General features: G+C 45.1%; 2 protein-coding genes across 4 annotated transcripts in view; one reads left to right on the forward strand and one right to left on the reverse strand.

The window, feature by feature from the left end:
• The window catches only part of LOC144133073 (5'-3' exoribonuclease 2-like), an 84,941-nt gene extending 78,306 nt beyond the window's left edge, over nt 1-6,635 (reverse strand). For 2 of the 3 annotated variants that reach the window (XM_077665905.1, XM_077665907.1), the window contains exons 1-5: nt 6,494-6,635; nt 4,579-4,660; nt 2,904-3,031; nt 2,065-2,176; nt 1,238-1,411 (exon numbers count right to left, since the gene is read on the reverse strand). In XM_077665905.1, the coding sequence (XP_077522031.1) occupies nt 1,238-1,411; nt 2,065-2,176; nt 2,904-3,031; nt 4,579-4,653 (489 nt within the window). In that variant the 5' untranslated portion in view covers nt 4,654-4,660; nt 6,494-6,635. Of the gene's footprint in view, nt 1-1,237; nt 1,412-2,064; nt 2,177-2,903; nt 3,032-4,578; nt 4,710-6,493 lie in introns of those variants that run through there. The other variant, XM_077665906.1, reaches the window with a different exon arrangement.
• Nucleotides 6,636-6,838: 203 nt separating this feature from the next.
• Nucleotides 6,839-14,076, forward strand: LOC144133072 (general transcription factor 3C polypeptide 1). Its single transcript, XM_077665904.1, has one exon. It carries the CDS (start codon nt 7,028-7,030, stop codon nt 12,875-12,877), a length of 5,850 nt encoding a protein of 1,949 aa, XP_077522030.1. The 5' UTR covers nt 6,839-7,027; the 3' UTR covers nt 12,878-14,076.
• The last annotated feature ends 8,134 nt before the right edge of the window (nt 14,077-22,210 follow it).

Consider the following 22,210-nt stretch of genomic DNA (forward strand, 5'->3'; position numbering starts at 1 on the left):
TAGGGTTGACTGAGCAAAAAAGCGGTCTCCTACATGTAGGACACTAGGCATATATGGGTTAAAGACGCAGCATGCACTGTCTACCAACACATACTGTAACATTGGGCTCACTGAAACCCTGGGTTGAGTAGTTTTGTTTCCTCTCGACCTGGCAAGTCTCTGTCATGTTTTCCGACAGCCCAGGAGATTTTACATCACAAATATAACTCAGGTTCTCCACATTATACAGGGGGTGCAAATGAAACGAAAAATCAAGGACCTCACCTGCCATTTTTTTTAAGCAATAGGGCTATTTTGCATCACAAAAAAAGAAAAAACACTGGTATAAACCTCGAAGGCTAATCAATAGCCTAGGGTAACCTACTGCTTCTCCCATTGCTTCCCTTCAGCGTTACTTCAAAACAGAAAAAAAAAAAAATCAGCTTTGCATCAATAACTTTTGTTAATGGCAAGGCACACTAAATTATTAACAGATGCTGAAAGCAGAAAACAATTTATTCCGTGAAATGAAAATGTTAGGTTCTGCATCCAAATCTGTGGTTTGTGAACCGGGGGCACATTAAGCTGCTGCGTCATAAGCTTACAGAGATCGGAGTCACAGACCCTTCACAGCATCAATCCAGTTACTACCTCCCTCTCGACCCAAGAGGAATGAGAGGCAAAAGCTATAGGGACGCCTAAGTCGCTTCAAGAATGGAACGCGACAGCATTAGATTTCTCATTTGTCGCAGCTTCTGTTGCAACTTTTGTGTGTGTTCGCGCGTCAGTTTATTGGAATTGTCGGTCCATCAACCGCCATATTCAGACTGCAAGTTGCAGTAGCAGGTATCCACTATGCTGTAATACTGCACACATTTGTGTATGTCACATGGCATCGAAATCGCAAGTTGTGTGACATCACAAGGTCACATGACCTCTTTCGACCAATCATTAATTTAACTGCCACCTGTCACAGTGGGTAGGCTGCACTGGTGTCACAAGGTCACATGACCTCTCTCGACCAATCAGGGTGGACCATCAGGGCAGGTGGTGACCGCGTCACAAGATCACGTGACCTCTCTCGACCAATCAGCAAATTTTGTGACACCAGACATCAGCGGCGTTTTGGTGACAATTCTAATGCTATCACGTTAAAAATGGCATGTTTTTACCTCAAAAACCGGTTTCAGAGCGGCAATGGCTATGAGGGACAATGAGCTCATGTGCACTGTGGGCTGCAGCCACAGTGACTGCTCACCGGTGTGATGCAGTTGCTGTCGAAGTGTTCACTCTTGTCCTTCTCAGGTGGCAGTGGCACACCACGGTCCCGCAAATCCGCGCGAATGCGGCTCATCTCTTCCACCTTCTCCGCCGACTCCTTGGAGGCCCGAAAACGCCGTGAACGTTGCTGGTTCATCTTGGCTCGCGGAGCCTGCACAATTGGACGCCAATGTTGACGAAATAATGCGGCTAGGAGGCCAAGCAAGGAGCACTGTGACACTGCAGTCACGAAAGAAACTGCAGTCTGAAACAATTGTTACCAGGGCCACCACATTGTGCATGTGGGTACCAGCCAGGTGTGGCATAAGTATGCTGTACAGTTTCAGTTAGCATTAAATTTGCCATCGTATTGCTATCCTACCTCCAGGTATGGATTGATAAACTAAGTGAACCAAATAGCCTCACACTCTCTGTTGCCAATTACACCTCCATGTCAGCCCCAAAAGCAAGACTGACAAGTTATTGCTGCCAACCTTCCCCCATTTGACACATCTAAGGAAGGATTACGATGCTGCTTTGGGGACAGGATGCGGGCTTAACATGTGCAGTCGAATATAAGTACACATGCTGCAGTCATAGGAAACATGGCAAGAAACAGAAATAAGGCAGTACTTTTTATTAAAGTGAGACACTGTGCCAAGTGCTGAAAGGTTGTCACCTAAAAACACCACCGCCATTACTTTGCCATTTACGTCTGTCATGGTCTTAGACAGCTAAAGTAGCTTTTAGTGCCACTGGTAGCCAATGGTGCCCTTTCAACAAGATTCATGAGCACTAATCAATTAAGTAAACATCATGACTCACCACTCCATCAATAGCCATATAGAGCAGTCGCCTGGGACGAACCACGCTGAAGATGCGGTCTATGTATTCGAAGATGGCAACCATCATTTCATCTTCATTTTTGGGAGCTGGTCTGTAAAAAAGTGGGAAGAATTAACAATCCTACGCACACACGCCATAAATAGAGAAACAAGCTGTAGCAGAGTACAAGGTTTGAGATTTATTCCTAAGACACAGTACCGAGAGTAACAATACAAAAGTACCAAAAGTGACCAAGAGGTTTCGTATTGTGAGAGACTAGGCCCTTGAAAGACACGACTTTCCAGAAGCAAGAGCTTGGTCACTGATGAACCAGTAGTACCTCCCATAAAACACTAATTTACCTAAGCAAGCCTCAAGGTGATCGGATCATTCAGAGCTTAAACTTCATTCAGCTTAAGAAGCCTTTAATGCAATGTATGTTTTAGTGATAAGAAACCATAACCAGTACAAGGACTTGCTGCACCACACCAATATTGAGTCTATAGGTATATCAGTTGCATATAGACAGGCGGACGACACCCAGGATCTCGTTCTAAGCTGAAATTTATACTCTTTTCCAACAATGCCCAGAATGACTTCCACAAAGAACCATCCACCACCGCTTTTCTCTTCTCATAGCTACAAGAGAGCCTGCAGAGTGATAATGACCACAAACTTCTCTCAAACATGTGAAACACACAGGACAGGAAACAGGACACATTATTGCCTGCTGTGTTATTCATGCATACTCGTTGCATTTTAAATGCTTGACCAAGCACTTCGTCAGTTGTGTCAAGGCTGGAAAGGTCCAAGAAAAAAAAACAAATATGCAAGCCTACTTGTTCTCTGGATGACAACAGGGGTGAATGATGCCATTCATGTCCAAGTACAGGTTATCGAATTCGACATCATTCGGATTTGGTTGCGTCGTGTCCACGGGGATCTTGACGCCATCAACGACCTGTGGCTGAAGTTTAAAAAAAAAGCAGAGAAGGTAAATCTTCCACACAATTATTGCAACTTGTTAAGCTGCTTTTAAACATTCAATTTTATGTCCTCATCAAATGCATACAGGAATAAAACATTTTTTGCAACAAGGTGCTATCCATTATTAACTGCCTTTAATTTTTCATTGATGTTCCAGTTTTCTGTTGTTAAAAAATTGGAGGACGCTTAAGCTTCCTCTTTAAGAGTGAGACATGATTGGCTGCCCATTGGACAATTTAAGGAAAGGACGCCTGTCTCACAATCTCGGTGGACACCCCAACAGGGCCCTAAGGGAAGGAAAATGAAATAGACAATTGCTTTTAAGGAAAGGAAATGATGCCTGTCTCGCTGACACCATCCCACCATAAGGGAATCAATCAATCAACCAACCAGTCAATCAAACAAACAATCAATCAACAATCAATCAATCAATCAATCAATCAATCCTTAACGCTTTCGCGTTAAAATCCCTTCCCTTACGGCGCGGTTCATGAGTCCACCAAGATGCACCATTTTTCGCTCGCGGCAAAAGACGCCCACGAGCTCCTTAACCCTGTTGCGTTAATAAGATGACACGGCTTTACTGAAGGCTCTTTAAGAGAGCCTGTGACTTTGATGCTGAACAGTTTCTTATACAAATGCCACACATAATTAGAGGTCGGACTTCTCGGTTTTTATTTTTTGGGAATTGGGCGGACTTTTTTCAGTGTTTATTTCGGAACACAGCTCTCATTTCTTTTTGGCGAATATCGTTTTCTGTGCATGATTTTTCTTTTTTTTTGTGAAATATATGATTTCCATGAGCGGTTATAAGTTGCGCAGAAATTACTTTCGACTTTTAGCATTAATTAACAGGCAAATTTTCGTATTAAGAGTTATATCCTTGCAAAAGGAAGTTTCACGGTAACAATAAAAAGCAAAAATTTCGGTGTTAAATGATTGGATCATGAGACAAAAACATAAATGGACCAGCATCATATTGTTAATGTGCTGAAGGCAGCGATGGAACTGCTGCTTAATCGTCGCAGAAGCTAGATCATGGAACTTTTACGCCGTTTATGCTTAGTTTTGTTCTGGCATTGGTTACGGTTCGGAAGTTGTCAGCATAGCTACACACACTGGGAAAACCTACTTGATCCTGCGACGGCTCTAAACCGGTGATAAGTCAGCGAAGCGTCTGAGTTTCCGAATCAATGCCTTAAAACTCACAAACGCCGAATCATGACACTAAATTTCAAATATACCATTGTCTCACTGCATTCCTGGTTACAGTGCTTTCATCATTTTCCCCTGTGAGCTACTGTAGCTGACAGTGAATAGTCTGCTAGTTGTGACATGCATCCCAGAAAAACTGATCTTTTTAGGTTATAACCGAATTTCAAAAAATGAATTCAGCAACTTTTATCAATGTTTTTCGGTTTAAAGCGAAAAGTCCAACCTCTACACATACTGCACTTAAAAAAAAACTTACCAAATACTAAACTATAAGTGTGGTTTTGAGAAGCATATTAGTAATGAAAAACTTACCTTTTCCTCAACGCAGTGGGCAACAATAGACGGATATTTCCTACTTAACCACCTGAAGAAGGCTGGAACTCCCATCTTTTATCTGAATGAAAAAGATGATGAACAGGGTCACCGTTCAGTCTACATAGCCGACTCGGCAAACTCAAGCCCTATGATACTTCTTGTGAAGGTGATTGGCAAAGCAAAATCCTTTTTTTTCTGCCCAAGTATTAAAAAGAAGGCACAAATCAGAGACGAAAATTTCAAAGCTCAAACTGCATGGACATGAAGACAGTTTATGTGACATCATAAAAACAATTTAACAAAGGCATAAGAACAAGAACTTCAAAAGGGAGAAGCTGAGAGCCACTACAACCTTTACTGACAGTTCTGCTCAGATACTGACACTTGCAACGAACTTAAAAGACTATATGCACAAAATTTTTCGTTGCGAATTTTCTTCCTTCAAATGATGCATTAACATTTAACATTAGAATACATGAGTCACCACATGATATCTGCCTACGACTGCTAATTAATTTATAATTTAAGTTCTTCCTGAAGTTGTTACCATTTCAGTTTCATCAACCGAACGACGGCTGCAAAGTCAAGTTCACGCTTAAGTCGTGTGAGGCCCGAAAAAAATGGCAATTTAACTGCTGATACATTGTTTGTTGTCCAGTTCTTAAAGCAGCAGGATTTAAGTATTATAATGGATTAAAGCTACATATCAGAACTTATATTGCAGGTTTTTTTTTTGTGCCTCACATGACCTATGTGTTGGTTTGGACACTAAACCTTGTAAACCAAACCAAAATTAGTTATCACAGGACATGAGACTGGCGCCATGTTGCTGTTTGAGCTAGCGTAAAATGTGCCTGTGACGTCACTGCATTGCTCTGTTTGCAAACTGGTGCGGCTCACACACGACTCTTGAAAGAAATTGGAGGACGCTTAAGCTTCGTCTTTAAGAGTGAGACGCGACAGCGTGTCGCAGCGATGCCGAGGAGTACACGGAACGCCATCGCCCGTTCGGCGCGACGTGCGGCCCGTTGGACAATTTAAGATAAGGACGCCTGTCTCACATTTCTCGCAGGACACCCGGATCGCGCCGTCAGGGAAGGAAAAATCGATCGATCGATCAGTCTATTAATCAATCAAACAATCAATCGATCATCGATCAATCAAGCAATCCATCAATCAATCAATCCTTAACGCTGTCGCGTTATAATCCTTTCCCTTACGGTGCGGTTCAGGTGTCCACCGAGATGCGCCATTTTTCGCTCACGGCCAAAGACGCCGACGACACCGGCTGTTCTGCGGCACGAGTCCTTAACGCTGTCGCGTTAAAGACTTCAAAGTAGGTTCCCTGCTTTGCAGTGGCAACCACAGGCGACGCAGGTGTGCAGATAACAGGTGTGCAATGAACTGCACTCGGCACCGTAAAAACACGAACGCAGCTAGCGTGACAAACTATGCAGTCACACTTCAGGTCCGACAAAGCGAGATGAAAGAGATAAGAAGTGCAGTTAGCAGCAGCTCTACGACTGAATGAAAGACTCACAGCTGCGACTGCTAGACGAGGACAGATGTAGATAATAATACCTGACAAAACTTAAAAACAGGTAAACAGTTGACACTGGTCCAACTCGATATGCGACGGCGTTAGTAGGCAAATCAAACGGTTTGCACGGGTTAAAGAGGTATCGCCCAGACATAAATTACTGCGGTGACTACTCCAAATACTATTAAGTACGTTATACAATGAAGACTAGTAACCACGCAGCTAAAAGTAAATAGAAACAGCAAGGAGTCTCACAAAACGCGCACCGCGCGGTTTAGTGACGCTAAGAGATTCAACGCACGCAACAAGAAACGCAACATGAAAATACGCAATAAAACAGAGTAGTCGCGGTCATATAGTTTCAGCGCTTACATTGCTTCTTCGGGAGCTCCAATCCTGCCGGTGTTTTTCTCGCAGATTCGATCCAATTTCACACCACTGGCATAACAACTACCACCATTACCCCCAGCGCACCACAGCCCACTAGCCGCTAGTCCGCTGGCTACCCAAGATCGATTCCAATCCGGGCCAAAGCAAGGCGATGTTGCCCTTGCATCTATTTCAATGTTATTAGCTTTTGCTGCCGCTATTTTTTAGACCTTATTGAGATAATTTTATTTTCGTATTGTAAATATAAGTTTACTAAATAAGCATACGGCTTGAACGATGTCATCGAAGTAGTACGATCCGAAGATTGTACTATAATCCAATGAAATCCGATGTATGCCGAGGTTAAAGTAGCTGGAGCCACTGTACCCAGGTATGCCTTGAAACACTTGAACGCTGCGATGGATGGTGGTTTTCCCGCAGATCTGCCTGCGCGTTGACCGTCGACAAAGTTTTGCTGATGGCGTGGTGCGCGTTTGACATTTTTGGCCTAGTCTAGCTTTAGAAAAAAAGCTAGCGATGGCCGCTGAAAACGACTTCTACTCGAGCTGTATCGACGAGATAGCGTTGGAAGGCCTCGATGGCATCACGCTACAGGCGCTGTGGGTGCGGCTGCAGCGGCGGCCTAATTTCTCGCTCTCCCTGGACGACAACTCGAAGGCCTTCATTTGGCGAAACCTCATCCCAGAGCCTCGGCTTCGCTTCTACATCCTCGAGGAGCCTCGCATGGACCTCGTCATCTACGACCGGTATCAGTACGTCGATGCTAGCACGGGCTATGTTGTCGAACCGGCCGAGCTTCCTCCTGACACGTACCCCATCAAAATGGTGAACAAAAACGGGATGCGCGGTTCCTGCGCGACGTTCGACACGCGCGAGGACGTGAGCGACAATATCCGACAGAGGTGCCCGAAACTGGACGAAGTAGTGTCCACGTGGGGGAACAGGCTTGTTATTGTAGCCGACCAGTTAACGCGCGAGCGGGCGATCATCGGCCCCTGCAACTCGAGCAAAGACATGGACATGACCGACATCAAGTACTGCATCCTGGAGCGCATCGGCCGCGCTCGCCACCTCGGCCAGACGACCCAGGGCAAGCAGGACCTGCGCGTGTTCAACATGACCCACGCGAGCATGTTTATCGTGCGCAAGCAGTTGGTGCAGCGAAACCTGATTACGAAGCAAGATTTCGTCCTCAAGTGCGAGAACAGTGGAGCCAGGAGCGGCTTTCTTCTCCACCTGCCGCGTTTCTTTGTCGAGGTGAAGACCAAGAGTCAGGTCCTCACCAGGGAACTTTGTGCCTTGTTGGAGACCAAGCCAAACAAGCGCGAAGTGTCCACCAAGCTTTTCAGCGAGTTGGGCCTGCGCCCCTCGGTGGCCAAGAAGCTCCTAACTTCCTCGGCGTACAAATATGTGTCGCGATATACTATGTTGTATAAGGACTACTACCCAGACTCGCCCCAGAACGAGTGGTACACAGTGAACAGTCAGTTGCGCAGTGTTCGCGTAATCCAACTGGCCAAACCTTGTGAGGACGACGACGCAGAAGACGACACCGAAGCGAACCTGGCCGACAAAAGCACTGGCCTCTTCTTCCATCCCAAAAAGTATTTGTATGACCGGCCGCGTTTGGATCAGGCTTTCATGGAGCTGTACAACTCCGGTACCACCGGGATGACAGCGCGTGAACTGACTGCAGCCATGATAGCAACCCGTCTGGAAATCCGGAACCTTCTGAAAGGGTTGATAACTCAAAAGCTTGTGGTACCGTACAAGGAAGATGTTGGTAAACAGCGCGTGATCAGGTACTTTTGCCCGGAGTTTGCCACAAAATCCGATGTGCACAAGAGGTTTGCAGCTGAAAAGAAGCGAATGCTGGAGCAACCAAGGGCAGAGGCTCCAGCTGCTAAGAGGCAAAAGAAAACCGCTACACTGGCCAGTCCAGCAAATTCAGCAGACCAGGGTGAAACTGCCGAACCAGCTGCAACAGCGGAACCAGTGGAATTGAAAGAATCAGTGGAATTGAAAGAATCAGTGGTACTGAAAGGTTCAGTAGAATCTGGAGACAAAGGTGATGCGAAGGAAGCAGCCGTGACTGAAAAATCAAAGAAAAAGAAGTCAAAAAAGGCCCATGACATTGCAACTGGTTCAACCCCAGCCGCTTTGTCACCTGATGAGAGTGGGGTAACTTCTAGTCTTGAGCAACCAACAGTCACTGTTGAGACATATTCAGACTGTTGGTTTCGCAAGGTGAACCCGTCCTCGCCAATCACCTTCCCATCCTCTTCAGAATTCACAAGCAGGAAACCTCTGCAGCGCATACTTCCCTCGTACAAGATGCTCGTGAGAGCAAATAGGATCCTTGAATTTGTCACATCTGAGAAGCTGGTCTCCGACCATACAAAGCTTCTAAAAGCATTGCAAAAGGCAGAAGTAGCCGAAGGCTCAACAACAAAGCTGGACAAAGTTTCCCTCGAGCGGCTGCTTTACAAGCTGTGTAAGGGTGGGTATTTGAAGTCGTTCCGGATCGTCATGAGGCTGGAAGACAGGGTTAAGGAGCTGAAGCTCATTAGCCTCCCAACAATCACTATGGAAGATGACATTGTCAAGATGACCGTAGAACAAGCAAAGTTCAAGTATTTTTCCACCCCGAGGGAACCCAAGAAGCCGGAGAGCAGCAGCAGCAGTAGCAACCCCGTGACTGAAAGTGATTGCTCGAAAATGGTCTACGACCCATCTATGGGACGCTACTATGGATCACAGCCTAAGTTCCGCAAGATGCACCTCTGCTACGTCTTCATGCACTACCTGCTGTACACTTACGACGGTGTTCCACAGAAGCCGTCAACTGATGACCCTTCAGCTCCCGTGCGGTACCAGAAGGAGATCAGTTGGAAGATGTTCATTCCTCCTTTGTCCAAGAGTCCGAGCACTCCTGAGGGATGGGTCTTATTTGGGGACCTGCTGCTCTCCCTTCCGCTCTCTCTCTTTGTCAAGATTGCAAGCTCAATCAGGCACAAGATTGAAGGACTTGAAGAATACTTGAACGACAAAGTCAGATCCCACTACCTTATTAGGAACTTGCCTGCGAAGCTGAGGAACGCACTACTGTTTGCCAGGAGGTACATCTACTCAATCCACGAGACGGTGAAGAGGTTGTCGTTTGTGGGGATGCTCACTTTCGGGCCACAGCGGTTGAAGGAGAAAGACCAGGTTTTCCTGTACCTCCACCGGAACTTGCGTATCAAGGACACAACCGCCTCTCGTCCTGGCTACCACCAAATTTCAACAGACATTGACTATCCAATGAGGCATTATTTTCTCGAGACGGAGCAAGACGTCAACCAGTTCTGGCTGGAAGTGGAAAACATTTGTTTGTGTACTCCACTCGGAACAGCACAGTCTCTGCAAGGGCAAGTTATTGAGCTGCAGAATCTGTACAAGAAGCCAGCCATGATCGAAGCTTGTAGGAACAGAGAGTTTGGAGAAGAGCAAGATGATGCCCTTGTGCCTGGAGATCAACTTGGTGCAGCTGGCTTTGATTCAGCACTGTTTGCGCATCTCAAAAGAAACTGGGTCCATCCGTCTCTGGTTCCTGGAAAGCCACGCATGTCTGTCGCACAAAGTGAGAAGGGAACCCCGAAAAATGCAAAGCCTCTTCAGAAGATTCTTGGCTATTTGGACAGAGCTTCCAAGGGCACCGGAATTGGGGTTCTGCCAAAGCAGAGCCGAAGAGCACACACAATTTCTCGCATGTCTGTGTACTACCCAAGAGACCCAAACAGTGCACCACTGGCTGTGCCTGTTGTGAAAGGGGCTGACAAAGCAGCGCGGCAGCAGCAAGCCAAGAATAAGAGCACACCTCACAAAGATTGTGAGAGCGTCATGAGAGTCATCAAGCCTAGAAAACGTTCTGGAGTTCGCAGGCCATACTACGACGACAAGGACAAGGCTGCGTTGAAGGAGATGAAGACCATGCGGGTTTCGTGGACGTCTCAAGAAGACATAGTGCTTCTTATGTGCAAAGTTTGCTCTTGGTTCTTGGACCGGCATTTAGACAAGATGGTGGTGCCATTCACTGTTATCAGAGACATCCTAAATGAGCGCTTTCCTTCTCTGAGCAAAGACAAGACCTCCCGAGCGTGCCAGAGGCGGCTTCGGTTCATGCTACTCAATCCAGCCACAAAGGCAAATGCCTCAGTCTTCCTGTGTGAAGCACTGCAAGACCAGAAGCTTGTAGAAATGTTCCACGGGCCCAAACCAGTAAAATCGGATGAAAAGCAGTGGGAATCGATGTTTAGAACTGTCCTGGATCACTTGATGACAAAGTTCAGCAAGAGTTCAGAAGAGCGGCATCAAGCCATCACCCTTCCTGACACCCTGGAGGAGCTGAAGAACCGCTATGACATCATTGTAAGTGGTCGGGTGGATCCAGAGACCTGGTCCTATTCAGAGCCTCACAACATAGTCGACATCCACTTTATCTCTGTGGCAATGGTTATTCTGGCATCGCTTGCAGCCGATGACGGCAAGACTAGCTGGGCACTGATACTGTACAAAATTTACGAGCAGTACCCTGACAAGCTTGTTCGTTCTGTGACCGCTCGACTGAGACACAATGGCGTCATCTCCAGAAAGCTCCCCAGTGCAAAGAAGCTGTTCATTTCTCTCAACCTGCCTATGCTGCCATTTTGGTTGTCCCAAAAGTTTAAGTTTGAAATGACACGACGCTTCTCTCCAGTGCATGTGACAGCAATGGGAAAGCTTCTGCTAGAGCTTTTGGCCAAGCGCCGGAATGGTGAGGCATGTATATTCGAAAACAGCATGGAGCCGGCATATGCTCCACTGCTGATCACCCTGCAACTCATGAACAAGCTCACGTTCAACATGGAAGTGCCGCAGGCGATTGTCGATTTTGACAGCAGCATCGCTAACAGTGCGCTGCCGCGAAAAGTGTCTGCTGCCCATGCTGACAGCTCCCTTGGAGAAAAAGCCACACTTAGCGACAGGGCGAAGGTCCTCAACTTTGACACGGCAGGCTGCAACGCCAAGACGTCTCGCTCGTTCCTGTACATGTTAAGGCAGGACATGACAAAGGCGCTCCAGTACGACTACATGCGTCCGCAGGACTACGTTGTCATCAAGTCATGCAAAATTGATTACTCGCTCGTCGATGAGGACCTTGTTACAGGCTGGACTGTTGAAGAGCCCACGGACAAGTCATACTCTCTGAAGATCCGCCATCCACTGTATGACAGGATTGTCCACCAGCAGCGTACCTGTCACAGCGTAGACATCTGTGACGCTTCCTGGACAGCCGAAGAGCTTTCCAGCATGTACAGGCTGGAGGGGCGAACTCCCGAAGATGCTCAGGTTGGGGCTGAAATCTACTACTTTATTCTCAGGAGGGAACAGCTCGGAGCTCCCTACGCTGATCTGAGCACCACTTTTCATTCGGTCATGGACAGCGCCACTCTGGACTTCCACCTTAATTTCCTGGTCAGCAAAGAAATGATCCTGCAGGTTGGAGTGACCTGCATCCGCTACGTCGCAATCCAGCACTGCAAGCCTTGGGTCATCCGCTCTTTCAAGATCCCAAAAGATATGCGGGCCTACACCTCAGCCCTTGGTGAACAGGAGCACGTGCTGAGGGCCAAGGCGAGGAAGGTGGAAGCACAAGACGTACCTGATGTAGGAGGTGGCTCATCTGCAGCCGACAGTGAAGCAGAGAAGACTGCCCAAGTCAGGGAGGATGCCGCTGGCCATACTGCAGAAAATGAGCCAAGCTCTTCATGCCCTGGGCCCTCAACATCTCGCGCCGAAAGTGCGGACAAACAGGATGCCAGTGCTTCTAGTGTTGGCATGGACATTGCAAGCAGAGCTGGTGGGAGAGCTCCCATCACACGGAGGACAAGAGACAGCAACAGCTGTTGCTTGAAACGCACTTACTACGAGGCAATGACCAAAAATATCAACATTGAAAGCTTTGAGAAGATCATGTACATACCGAGGTTATGGCGTAAGCCTGATGGAACACTGAACCGCCCGGTTTTCTTGCAGTTCTTGTCAACGGTTTTGACTTATGTCTTGGACCATCCTGGGGTGACTGAGGACCACTTCCGGAATGGCTTCTCTCGCCAGATTGAGCCATGCGTGCAGACACTGGATATATTAAAGATTCTTGAGCAAATGGGTTGCATCAGGCGATTCTTCATGAGAAGGGACGTGACGGCCAAGTGCAGCCTCTTTTCCAAGCGGCCGCAACTGATTATCAGTGATGAATACCGTCTGGGTGACGTTATCTGCTTCGAGGGTACCGTAGAAGCCCTTGTCAACTTTGCAGCTTTTGCAGCATACTTTGTGAAGTAGGTTGCATGATGAAATGTACATTAAGCGCATACCATTGTATTTGTGTATTTTCCCAAAAGGCTGTCTGTGATTTTTGTACAGAAAAATAGTGTATAGTGGTACAGAAAAGCACGTGTTGTAATATGCAGGCATCCAATAAATTGCTGTGTCTATTTGTAAAATTGGATCTTATGTGCATCTCGCAGCTGGCTTTACATATAATGTCTTGGTGCAATTTATATTCATTTGTATTTGTTTGTTAACCTCCGCTTGAAGTCTAAATGTGCACTTAAGCCTGTACGCTAAGTGTAGTAGATCGGTAAAAGGGCTTCCATAAACTTTACACGAGTTTTTTACCCACTTCAGAATGCGTGGGCACCTCGAAATGTGCTTACAGTTATGTAGTGTCAAAAAGGAAACACATTCTTGTTACATGCCTTCATGTTCTGGCTGTTGGCAGTCGCTATGTTCGGTGAATCCTTCATGTCTGGCTGTATTGATGTAGAGGTAAAACAGACTTGCGCAGCCGCAGTTCTTGTTATTTTTTTGGCCAGTCGAGAAATGTTTTAAGTTGCTTTATTGCTGTTATGTACTTTATTTGGATTAACGCAGTTTTACTACCCAGAATCTGCATCTGAATGCTTAGAGGGACTGAGAACTGACCAAGTTTTGAAGTTATGATGAAAAGAAAAGGTTGCACCTCATATTGACTGAATGAGGGCTGCAGTAGCAATGAAATGGCATTGAAAATATCATTAAACAAGCTAAGGGACATTCTGTGGTGAAACCTTGGTATTTTAATTTAATTTAAAATTTTTTAAAATTTATTTCATTTTTCCATGCACACATTGTGAGTGTCGAGGGGAAAAGCCAAAAATTGTGGCTTGACATGCCTCTCGGCCCCTACATTGCAGAGCAGCAGGCAACATGCAAGTAACAAATCCAAGCAACATCGCGAAATGCATGCAAACAATGGTTGCGAAAAATGACGCGCATCATTAGAAAAAAAAATATCGAGAAATCAAAAGTTGAAGACATAAAGGAAAGAAAACAGAAAAGCATCGCATAGAGAGATGAGTGTGTGGTTATTAAAATCACTTCAACATTTCATGGAATGAAGTAAATCAAAGAAGCAATGAAGACATGGTGAAACCTAAAAAGTAGCACATACATCCTGTGTGTATCCCAACACATGACCATGTCTTGATAAAATATGGCCTACTTGCCGTGTGCATAATGTTTTCTTTCGGAAGTGTTCATCATATTTATTTATTTAGTCCTCAAATGCCCCTTGGACAGGGGTTTTACATGAGGGGGTTTTACATATTGTGGTTTACACACTCCTCAGTGTATTGTTTGTAGGTTATTGGAACTGGAAGCTACCATAGTGTTTTGCATTTCTTTGTTGAAGAGGCATCCACAGTCCGCTAAACTTGTCATCAGTAAGAAATATGTCTGTGCATAGAAATTCAAGCAGACGCCACACTACGCTAGAACTATTTAGTCATTGCGTGGAAGTTAGGGCCATATCAATTCCTGGTTCCTCACTTTTGCCATGTGCACACTCAGTATCACACTTGCTGATCAAGGTTTCCTGCATCGGGATACTTAAAAGCAAGTGCACCCACTGATAAAAAAATTGTCAATAGAAATCCTCTCTGTGGAATTTCTAATGAAACCATTGCAGGGTAGGGCACTTTGAATACTAAGCTTTCCATTGCACAAGAAAAAATTTGGATACCTGAAATTTAACTTGCATAACATAAAATGAGGTAATACAGGAGCAGTGCATGCATTATCAGCGACAAATGAAATGTGAACATTAAAATACAAACATACAGTAGAATCCTGATAATGTGAATCTCGAGGGGTCGGGAAAAATATTCGTATTATCCAAAACGAATAAAATCTGTATGCAGAAGCACGGGAAATGCCCTTGTTTAGTTCTGTATATGGCTGACTGGTTATATTTAGAGTCATGCCAGCGCTTACTCTCGGTACTTGTGATCCTTCACTGCGGTGCGTTCTGTACGACTGGCAATAGCAGCGTCAGTGATGCACAAGCAGTGTTCAGTGCTCAAAACTGTTCACGTGTTCATGTCATCCGAAATTCTGCATACAATGCACTCTGGACATGGAATTTCACAAATTCGTATTAACCATGATCATATCGTCAAGGTTCTACTGTTTTAGCTTGTGGAGGGGAAAAGCAAGCAAGGTTAATTAACACTTCTAAAGTGCAGTCGTCATGCTTTCAAAGTGAAATTAGCCGAGAATAGTATTGAGCGTCCCCCAGCCAAGATCTCATTTTGATGTTCGTGTTTCAATTGTTTTCTTTGCGTTTCATTTGTTGCTGATGGTATTTTTTCACCTTGTATTTAGTAAGTGCACACATGTATGTATGCACAGCCTCTGTCAAAAGTTCACAGCCCAGGGGGCAGCTTGTGGCATCCTTAGAGGTCCTAGCCTGCAAAAGGGAGAGGAGGACCAGAGTTCCTCTTTCCTTCCCAGAGACTTGAAATGCTAGGGATACATAAATGAGCCACATGGCACGGCCCAGAAACAAACCACCTTGGGCTTTACTTTTGGCAAAGGCGTTGCCATAGGGGCAAAAGTTACAGATCCCCCCCCTCCAAGTTCCGGCCTGTGCACACCTCTGTGCATGAGGGTGCCACCTGACGAAGCACTTCTGATGTCGAAATGTGCCCACTGCGCCGGTCTCGACACCAGAAGTGTTTTGTCAGGTGGCGAACCCACGCAGAGTGGTACGGGCAGGAACTTGGAGAGGGTAGGGGGGGGTTCTCTTACATTTGCCCCCGATGGTGCTTCTCCAATTCATCTGTACAAGTAACATGATAGTTGCTACTTAGGAACAACCAGCTCTCAGCATGGCCAATGTAAATTCTGACTTAATGGCGTATAGGCGCCAGATTTCGGTTGCATATTTTTTCGTTTGTTATACGTCAGACAATACTGTACATGGATCACCACGTGGAATTCACTTATGACTGCTAAATAATTTGTAATAGAATTTGTTCCCTTACCTGCTTCAACTGCAGTTTCAAAACCGAGCGATGGCTGTGACGTCAAAGGTCCGCATAGGTCATGTGAAGCATGAGAAAAACTGCAATTTAATCTATGTTTCGTCATTTCAATTCACTACCATGCTAAAGCCAGCTTGCCCAAAGAGCTGAAACACAAGTGAAGAAGCGATTATATCGCAATTTTTCTCTTGCTGCACGTAACCTATATTAAACTTTTCTGTCAACTTCAATGTCAACCTTGATGTCGTAGCCGTCACTTAGCGGTTGAAACCTGAACAGATGAGAGAAGAAATTCAATTGTAAATTATTTAGCGGTCGTAGGCGAACGCCATGTGGTGATCAATGGATGCTAATGGCTTATGCATCATCATGACAAAGAAACCATGCAATGAAAAATTAGATTTCTATACTCCTGCAAAAAATCTGGCCACACAATACAAATGCACAGTTTCACCACCTTGCGACATAGTCACTATGCACACCACTGTCTATTTCCTTAAATAGTGCTATGGTGCATTTTTGGTATATTGAACTAGATAATTTTTGGCTTTAGTGCTGCTCTGATTTTCTTATTGGCTCATGCGAATGGGTGCTGTATGAGAGCATGTGCCCATAAAATAGCTTGTTCAGCACTTTGAGTTTAATAAAAAAAGGAAAAAAGGTATTTCCAGTAGAAAGTAGGAGTAATGCTTTTTATAGTGAAGAAAGCTGGTCCCAGCTGAGAATTTTGCATTAGACACCAGATGGTTCCCGCTAAAATCAGGCTTTAGTGATCCTTTAATTTGTTCCACTTACAGGGATGTTTTCGATAAGATACATATGAGCCCCCCTGGTTCCAGCTATGTAGTGGTTAGCCTACGGAGACTTGTGGCTGTTATCTGCTGAAAATGTGGTTTAGTTGGCCCAAACTGATTGAATACATGGTCCCTTCAGCTTCTATTTGGTGTGAGCTAGAAGTACGTAATACCAAGCTTATCATCTGGCCTGGAACAAATTGTTTAGTTCCTAGTTTGTCTCCAACAGCAAATGCTGTCGCCATTTGGTTCTAGCTCGGTTGTGTCTTAGTTTCGGCACATTCGCAGCTGTGACCACCTACTTCCTTCTAGCCTTGCAACTGGAACCAACTGTTGTCAGCTTGGCTTTAAAACTAGTTGAGTTACAATTTTCGACTGGACTATACTCCATTTCATACATAGCAGGCATTGCTGCCAAAACTAGCAACATAGCAGGCATTGCTGCCAAAACTAGCGTGCCAGTTCGTGCAGGCAAAGTCCACGCCCAATGTGTAGTTCGCCATACAACCAAAGTTAACACAAGCATATTTCGTCACAACAAACCTTAAGTGCCATGTCTGGCACCTCCTGGACTTCGTTTTACCTCTTGTTACAATTCCTTCCTGCAACTCATTGAGTCTTTGAGAAGCAAGAATTACATGCGGCAATACGGTACTTGGTTGGTAGGGCAAATCGCTCTTAATCTTCGCCCAAAAAATAGTTTGTCAGTGAAAATTGTAGCCTGAGGGCCTGAACACTTAACGTCTCGGAGCTTCTACCGTGATTTTCAATGCTACCACTTCCTTTTATACCGCTCTTTGTTTTCGTCCAAAGTTTGTTATAGAAGAACAAATGGTACTTGGCAGAGTAATCTGGTTTCATGAACGCGCTACTTCCGCAACATTGCCTCTTATATATGAAACGGAGTTAGAAGGCTTCCATTTGCAGCCAGCTTTACCATACCAGCCAAGACCAGTTAAATATTCACTTGAGAATTTTCATGTGGGGGGCAACAATGCAAAAACAGTGCCAGCTAGATTTTGTGTATTTTATTGTCGTATTGTTCAGTGACAATAAATTAAATGCTTGCTTCTATATGGACCTTGCCTGGCATAGGGTGCTGGGGCCACTAGCAAGAAGCTAGATATTTGCTGTTAAGAAGCTTGATGCACGCCAAGACACCGACATTGGTACAGTTTTATTCGCATGTTGCGGCTAAGTATCCGGCGAGAAGGTATGCATGTGGTTGGTACACTAAATGAGTAACTTCGCTGTGTGAAAACTCTATTTAGATCTGCACGCGTTCACAGATATGTCTTGCTGTTTTCTTTACTTTTTTTCCTTATCAGTATTGCTGTGCTCGCCACAGCTCAGGTGAATCCAAGCGATCTTCAATGTTTCGCTTGTGACCCGACAGATGGAAGTGTAATAATTACAAGACTGACCGATATGTGGTATGCGCATATAATAGGTACAAAAGTGAGGCCTAATTTCGACTTGTGAGCAGTAAATGCAAAACGGTGGACCACTTTGCTTAATGCCATATTCTTTTCAGACAGCGCAAACACTTGCATGCAGTGTTCAGGAAGCCACACTTTTAGGTGTCGTGCGAAACTCAAATGTCTTGTAAATTTGAAGGATATGAACTAACAATATTTCTCTGCTTCCAGAGCTTCTTCCAGTCAGATTCGGAGAGTGTTCTTAGGTGTATTTTTTTCAAAGGGTTCGGAGATTATTGAAGTTGATCTTTTTACACGCAAGTGATAGGGAAGCCCGTCACTAATTTTTTTTAAAATAGGCTTCTTGAAGTAAAAAAGTGACTTACGCAGCATAGTAGCAGCTAGTACCGGTAGACATCACGGAGCAGATTAATCATTTTGGTTACCTAAATTACAATAGCCAACTTTTACACGATATATGTTACGTATATGCACCTGGTTGCAGTTCAAGATTTGTAGCAGGATATCAGCTTTAGTATTTCGGAAACGCTACGCTTGCTCGGCGCTATGGCTCAATCGATTTTGGTCACTTCTAGCGCAATTCAGAAATCGCACGCCTTGATGCCCGTCAGTGAACGCCATCTCACGGCACATTTACCGCTGCTGTGCCACGCCTCGGCTGCAGCAGCGATTATCGGTGAGCACCGCAGCGTGGCTGGGCCCCTAATCTTATCTTCCGGATAAATATTTTTGTATTGGATAGACCCCTCCCAGGTTTAAATAACATGACGTCAAAGCGGCGTTCCCGACGGCTGCGGGTCGCAGCCATTTGCGCGGTATGCTTTGCCCATCGGACCAGAAACACGTGACCTGATGACGTCAATCGGGAAAGGTCACTTGAACTTCAGCGCCGCCGGCGCGCGAGTTATAAATTATTCACGAAATTGACCAAATTTGTTGAGCCACAGCGCTGATTGTTCTAATTATAAAAACTAAAAATGATAAAATTGATATACCTAGCACTAATGGCCATCTAAAAATATTAATCTAATCTAAAATCTTAAACTTTGTTAACCAGATTTGCTTGCTAACACGATTTCGCATTTTCCTGACGGCTGCCAGCATTAGTACGCAAAAGCTTTATTATTTTTTTTTACCTGAATATGTCTGCATGTAAAAGATTAGTGGCGGTGTTCCCTGAAACACCTGGTAAAGTTATTGGGTTTCAAGCACAAGTAACAGCTAGTCTTTTGATGCACGAACATGCGTGCAGTGCCGCTACAAAAAAAAAACTACAAAAAACTATCGGCAAAAACGTTGCATAGCTCTTTACAACTCGTTGTAAATACGCGAGCGTACTTTGCAATGTTTGCGTCCGCGAATTCCGCACGTATTCCTTCTTGTTTAATACACGGAACATCGAGAACGCCCTTTCAGCGTTCTCAATGGATGCAGGACACGTAAAAGCTAGCAGGTTCAGTGCGCAGCGTTAAAGAACAGACCATTCGAGAGCATCAGCCCTTAACCTCGTATACATAGGTTTGACATTGCAAGACGAGGAATTAATTTTCTTGCACTGCGAGAGGCACCAATGGCTCATAATTACTCTCTAAAGCCTTATCTTTAAAAGTTATGGATTCTCCCATGTCGGATATAAGGCTGTCGACGCAGAATAACGAAAGGAGGCTTGACTTCCTGCATATATGAGAATTTTTGTACCTCGACTACCTACGTGTGCGTGCTGATATATATGTACTTTTTTTTTCAGCTTTACTGGAGGAATAATTCTACTAGAACCTTTCTGACTTGACTGCATTAATACATGTAGTGCACCAATCTTTAAGATTCCTTAAATATGAGGACGTCAGGGCTTGGTTGTTACTGTGTAGCTCAAGTGAAGCTGTGAGAGGCTTGTTCATTAAAGCTGTTCTCAGTTGTGCGCTTCAGATCTTGTTATTTTCGTGAAAACATCCTGGTGTGGGCTTGCGAAGCAGAAAATGTCTAACATGAAAAATTGGTAGAAGCTGGAATAAAGGAAGACCAGTATTCACTAATAGAAGTAGTAGAAGAATGAAGACGCGAGGAGAAGGAGGAGGAGGAAACTGCCTGGCAAAGGCGTCCCTCAATGGCCCCGTGCTATCTATCGTTCCGGCTACAGCGTACTTACAGCAGCGAGGTTTCGGGGACAGAGTTTGTTAAGAATGACAACTGGATCTTTTTTAAGATCTGGTGATTACCTGCACCTGAGGTATTCGTGGAGCAGGCAATCATGCAATTCACGGCAGGTTGAGGGATCTCTATCAAGGCTCCGCTGCCGGATCCCACCCTTAAATTTTTATTTGCACAGGTCTGGGTTGGCGCTTAATCCCGTCTGCGTATGTTGTGGTAAGCACGAAACCATAGACCATTTTTTTGTTTTCTTGTCGCCGGTACACATTGATGCGAAGACGGTTTTTAGAGAAACCTCTGCAACAGCTTGGCCTTTGTTTCAACAGCCCAGTCATATTGTCGTTTGGAGCCACCATACTTGGGTACAGCCACAAGTCTGTTCTTACTTCCGTGCAAAATTTTTTAATGGAATCAGGACGGCTACCTTGTTAATTTGTTTTTGTTTTTAATTTTTTCAATATTATTTTTATTCTTACAATTATCATTTAACTACTCGGCTATAAACATCAGTCTCGATCTCCTGCGTGCGTTCTGCATTTCCCGTTTCATTTCGATGTTCCTTTTTGTTTACTTCTTCCGTCCTCACCATTCATTTTAATTTCGTCCAGGAATTATTTACCTCAAAAACTCCCTGTGCCCCCAAATTCATGGCCAATCCCCCTATGTGGGCATGTGCCATAGAGTGTGGACAACAACAACAACGACAGCACTAAGGCCCAGTGAAGAAGAGCGCTTGCTCCGCTAATTAAGGTCCGCTGATCATCTGCCGAGCCCGCGTGAAGCCAGGCCCTCCAGGAGGAAGGGTAAGGGAAATAAGAAGAGGTAATGGCAGTGTTACATGAATAGAGAGTGTGTTTAGGGTCTGCCTTGATGTGTGCACAGTTGAGCCAGCGAGCTGTGTCACGCCATCCGAAGTTGTAGACCATTAGTGGAGTGAGGATATTGTTAGTTTGAACTTCGTGAAGGACTGCTGCTTGTTCCGTGTTGTGTCGGGTGAGGTTCGGTAAAATTGTGCGATTTTCCCTAGTGTTCTGGTAGTGTTCAGAAAACTGGGCTTGTCCGCATTCAACGCGACTGCAATGGACGCAGTGCCAACAATTGCCGGTATTTAATTATTTTTTATTAACAATACTGCCGCTCTCAACCGAGAGTCTAGCAGGAGGGCTAAAGCAGACATTTTTTTTTTTCGCGTTAACACACACGTGTGAGCTATTATATTTAGAAACATAGAGGTAGCGAAATGCGACTGTGTTCCCCATTGCAGCCACAGAAAAGACTAAGCCTTTCTAGGCGGTCAAGGGATCCGAGGATGGTTGATGAGACTGGACCGGCTAACGGCTATTTGCGGCTAAGAAGCAGAAATGGAGCAAGGCAGCAGTTCGTTCAAACGCTTAGGATAAATTGGAAGAATTGATGTCTACGTCAGTCGGGCTTCAGCAACTGAAAAAAAAAATGGTTTGATGCTTCAAGGATTTTTATGCGCGCTAATTGCTTCCCTAAGCTTCAGTTACCATCATCAGCACTGATGGAAATATATAATAATTATAATTGGTTTTCGGGGAAAGGAAATGGTGCAGTATCTGTCTCATATATCGTTGGACACCTGACCCGCCCCGTAAGGGAAGGGATAAAGGAAGGAATGAAAGAAGGAAGAAAGAGATGCCGTAGTGGAGGGCTCCGGAATAATTTCGACCACCTGGGGATCTTTAACGTGCACTGACATCGCACAGCACACGGGCGCCTTTAGCGTTTTGCCTCCATAAAAACGCAGCCGCCGCTGTCGGGTTCGAACCCGGCAACTCCGGATCAGTTGCCGAGCGCCCTAACCACTGAGCCACCGCGGCGTATCTGATGGTAATCGCGAGTCACAAAAAATAAAGCACTCGGACAGCAATTGCAAACACAAGTAAACACATTTGTAAACACAGA

Source organism: Amblyomma americanum, chromosome 5 (assembly GCF_052857255.1).
Source record: "Amblyomma americanum isolate KBUSLIRL-KWMA chromosome 5, ASM5285725v1, whole genome shotgun sequence".
Lineage (NCBI taxonomy): Eukaryota > Metazoa > Arthropoda > Arachnida > Ixodida > Ixodidae > Amblyomma > Amblyomma americanum.

Bases quoted from the DNA above. Each gene is read 5' to 3' on its own strand.
- LOC144133072 (XM_077665904.1), top strand. From the start codon at position 7,028: ATGGCCGCTGAAAACGACTTCTACTCGAGCTGTATCGACGAGATAGCG.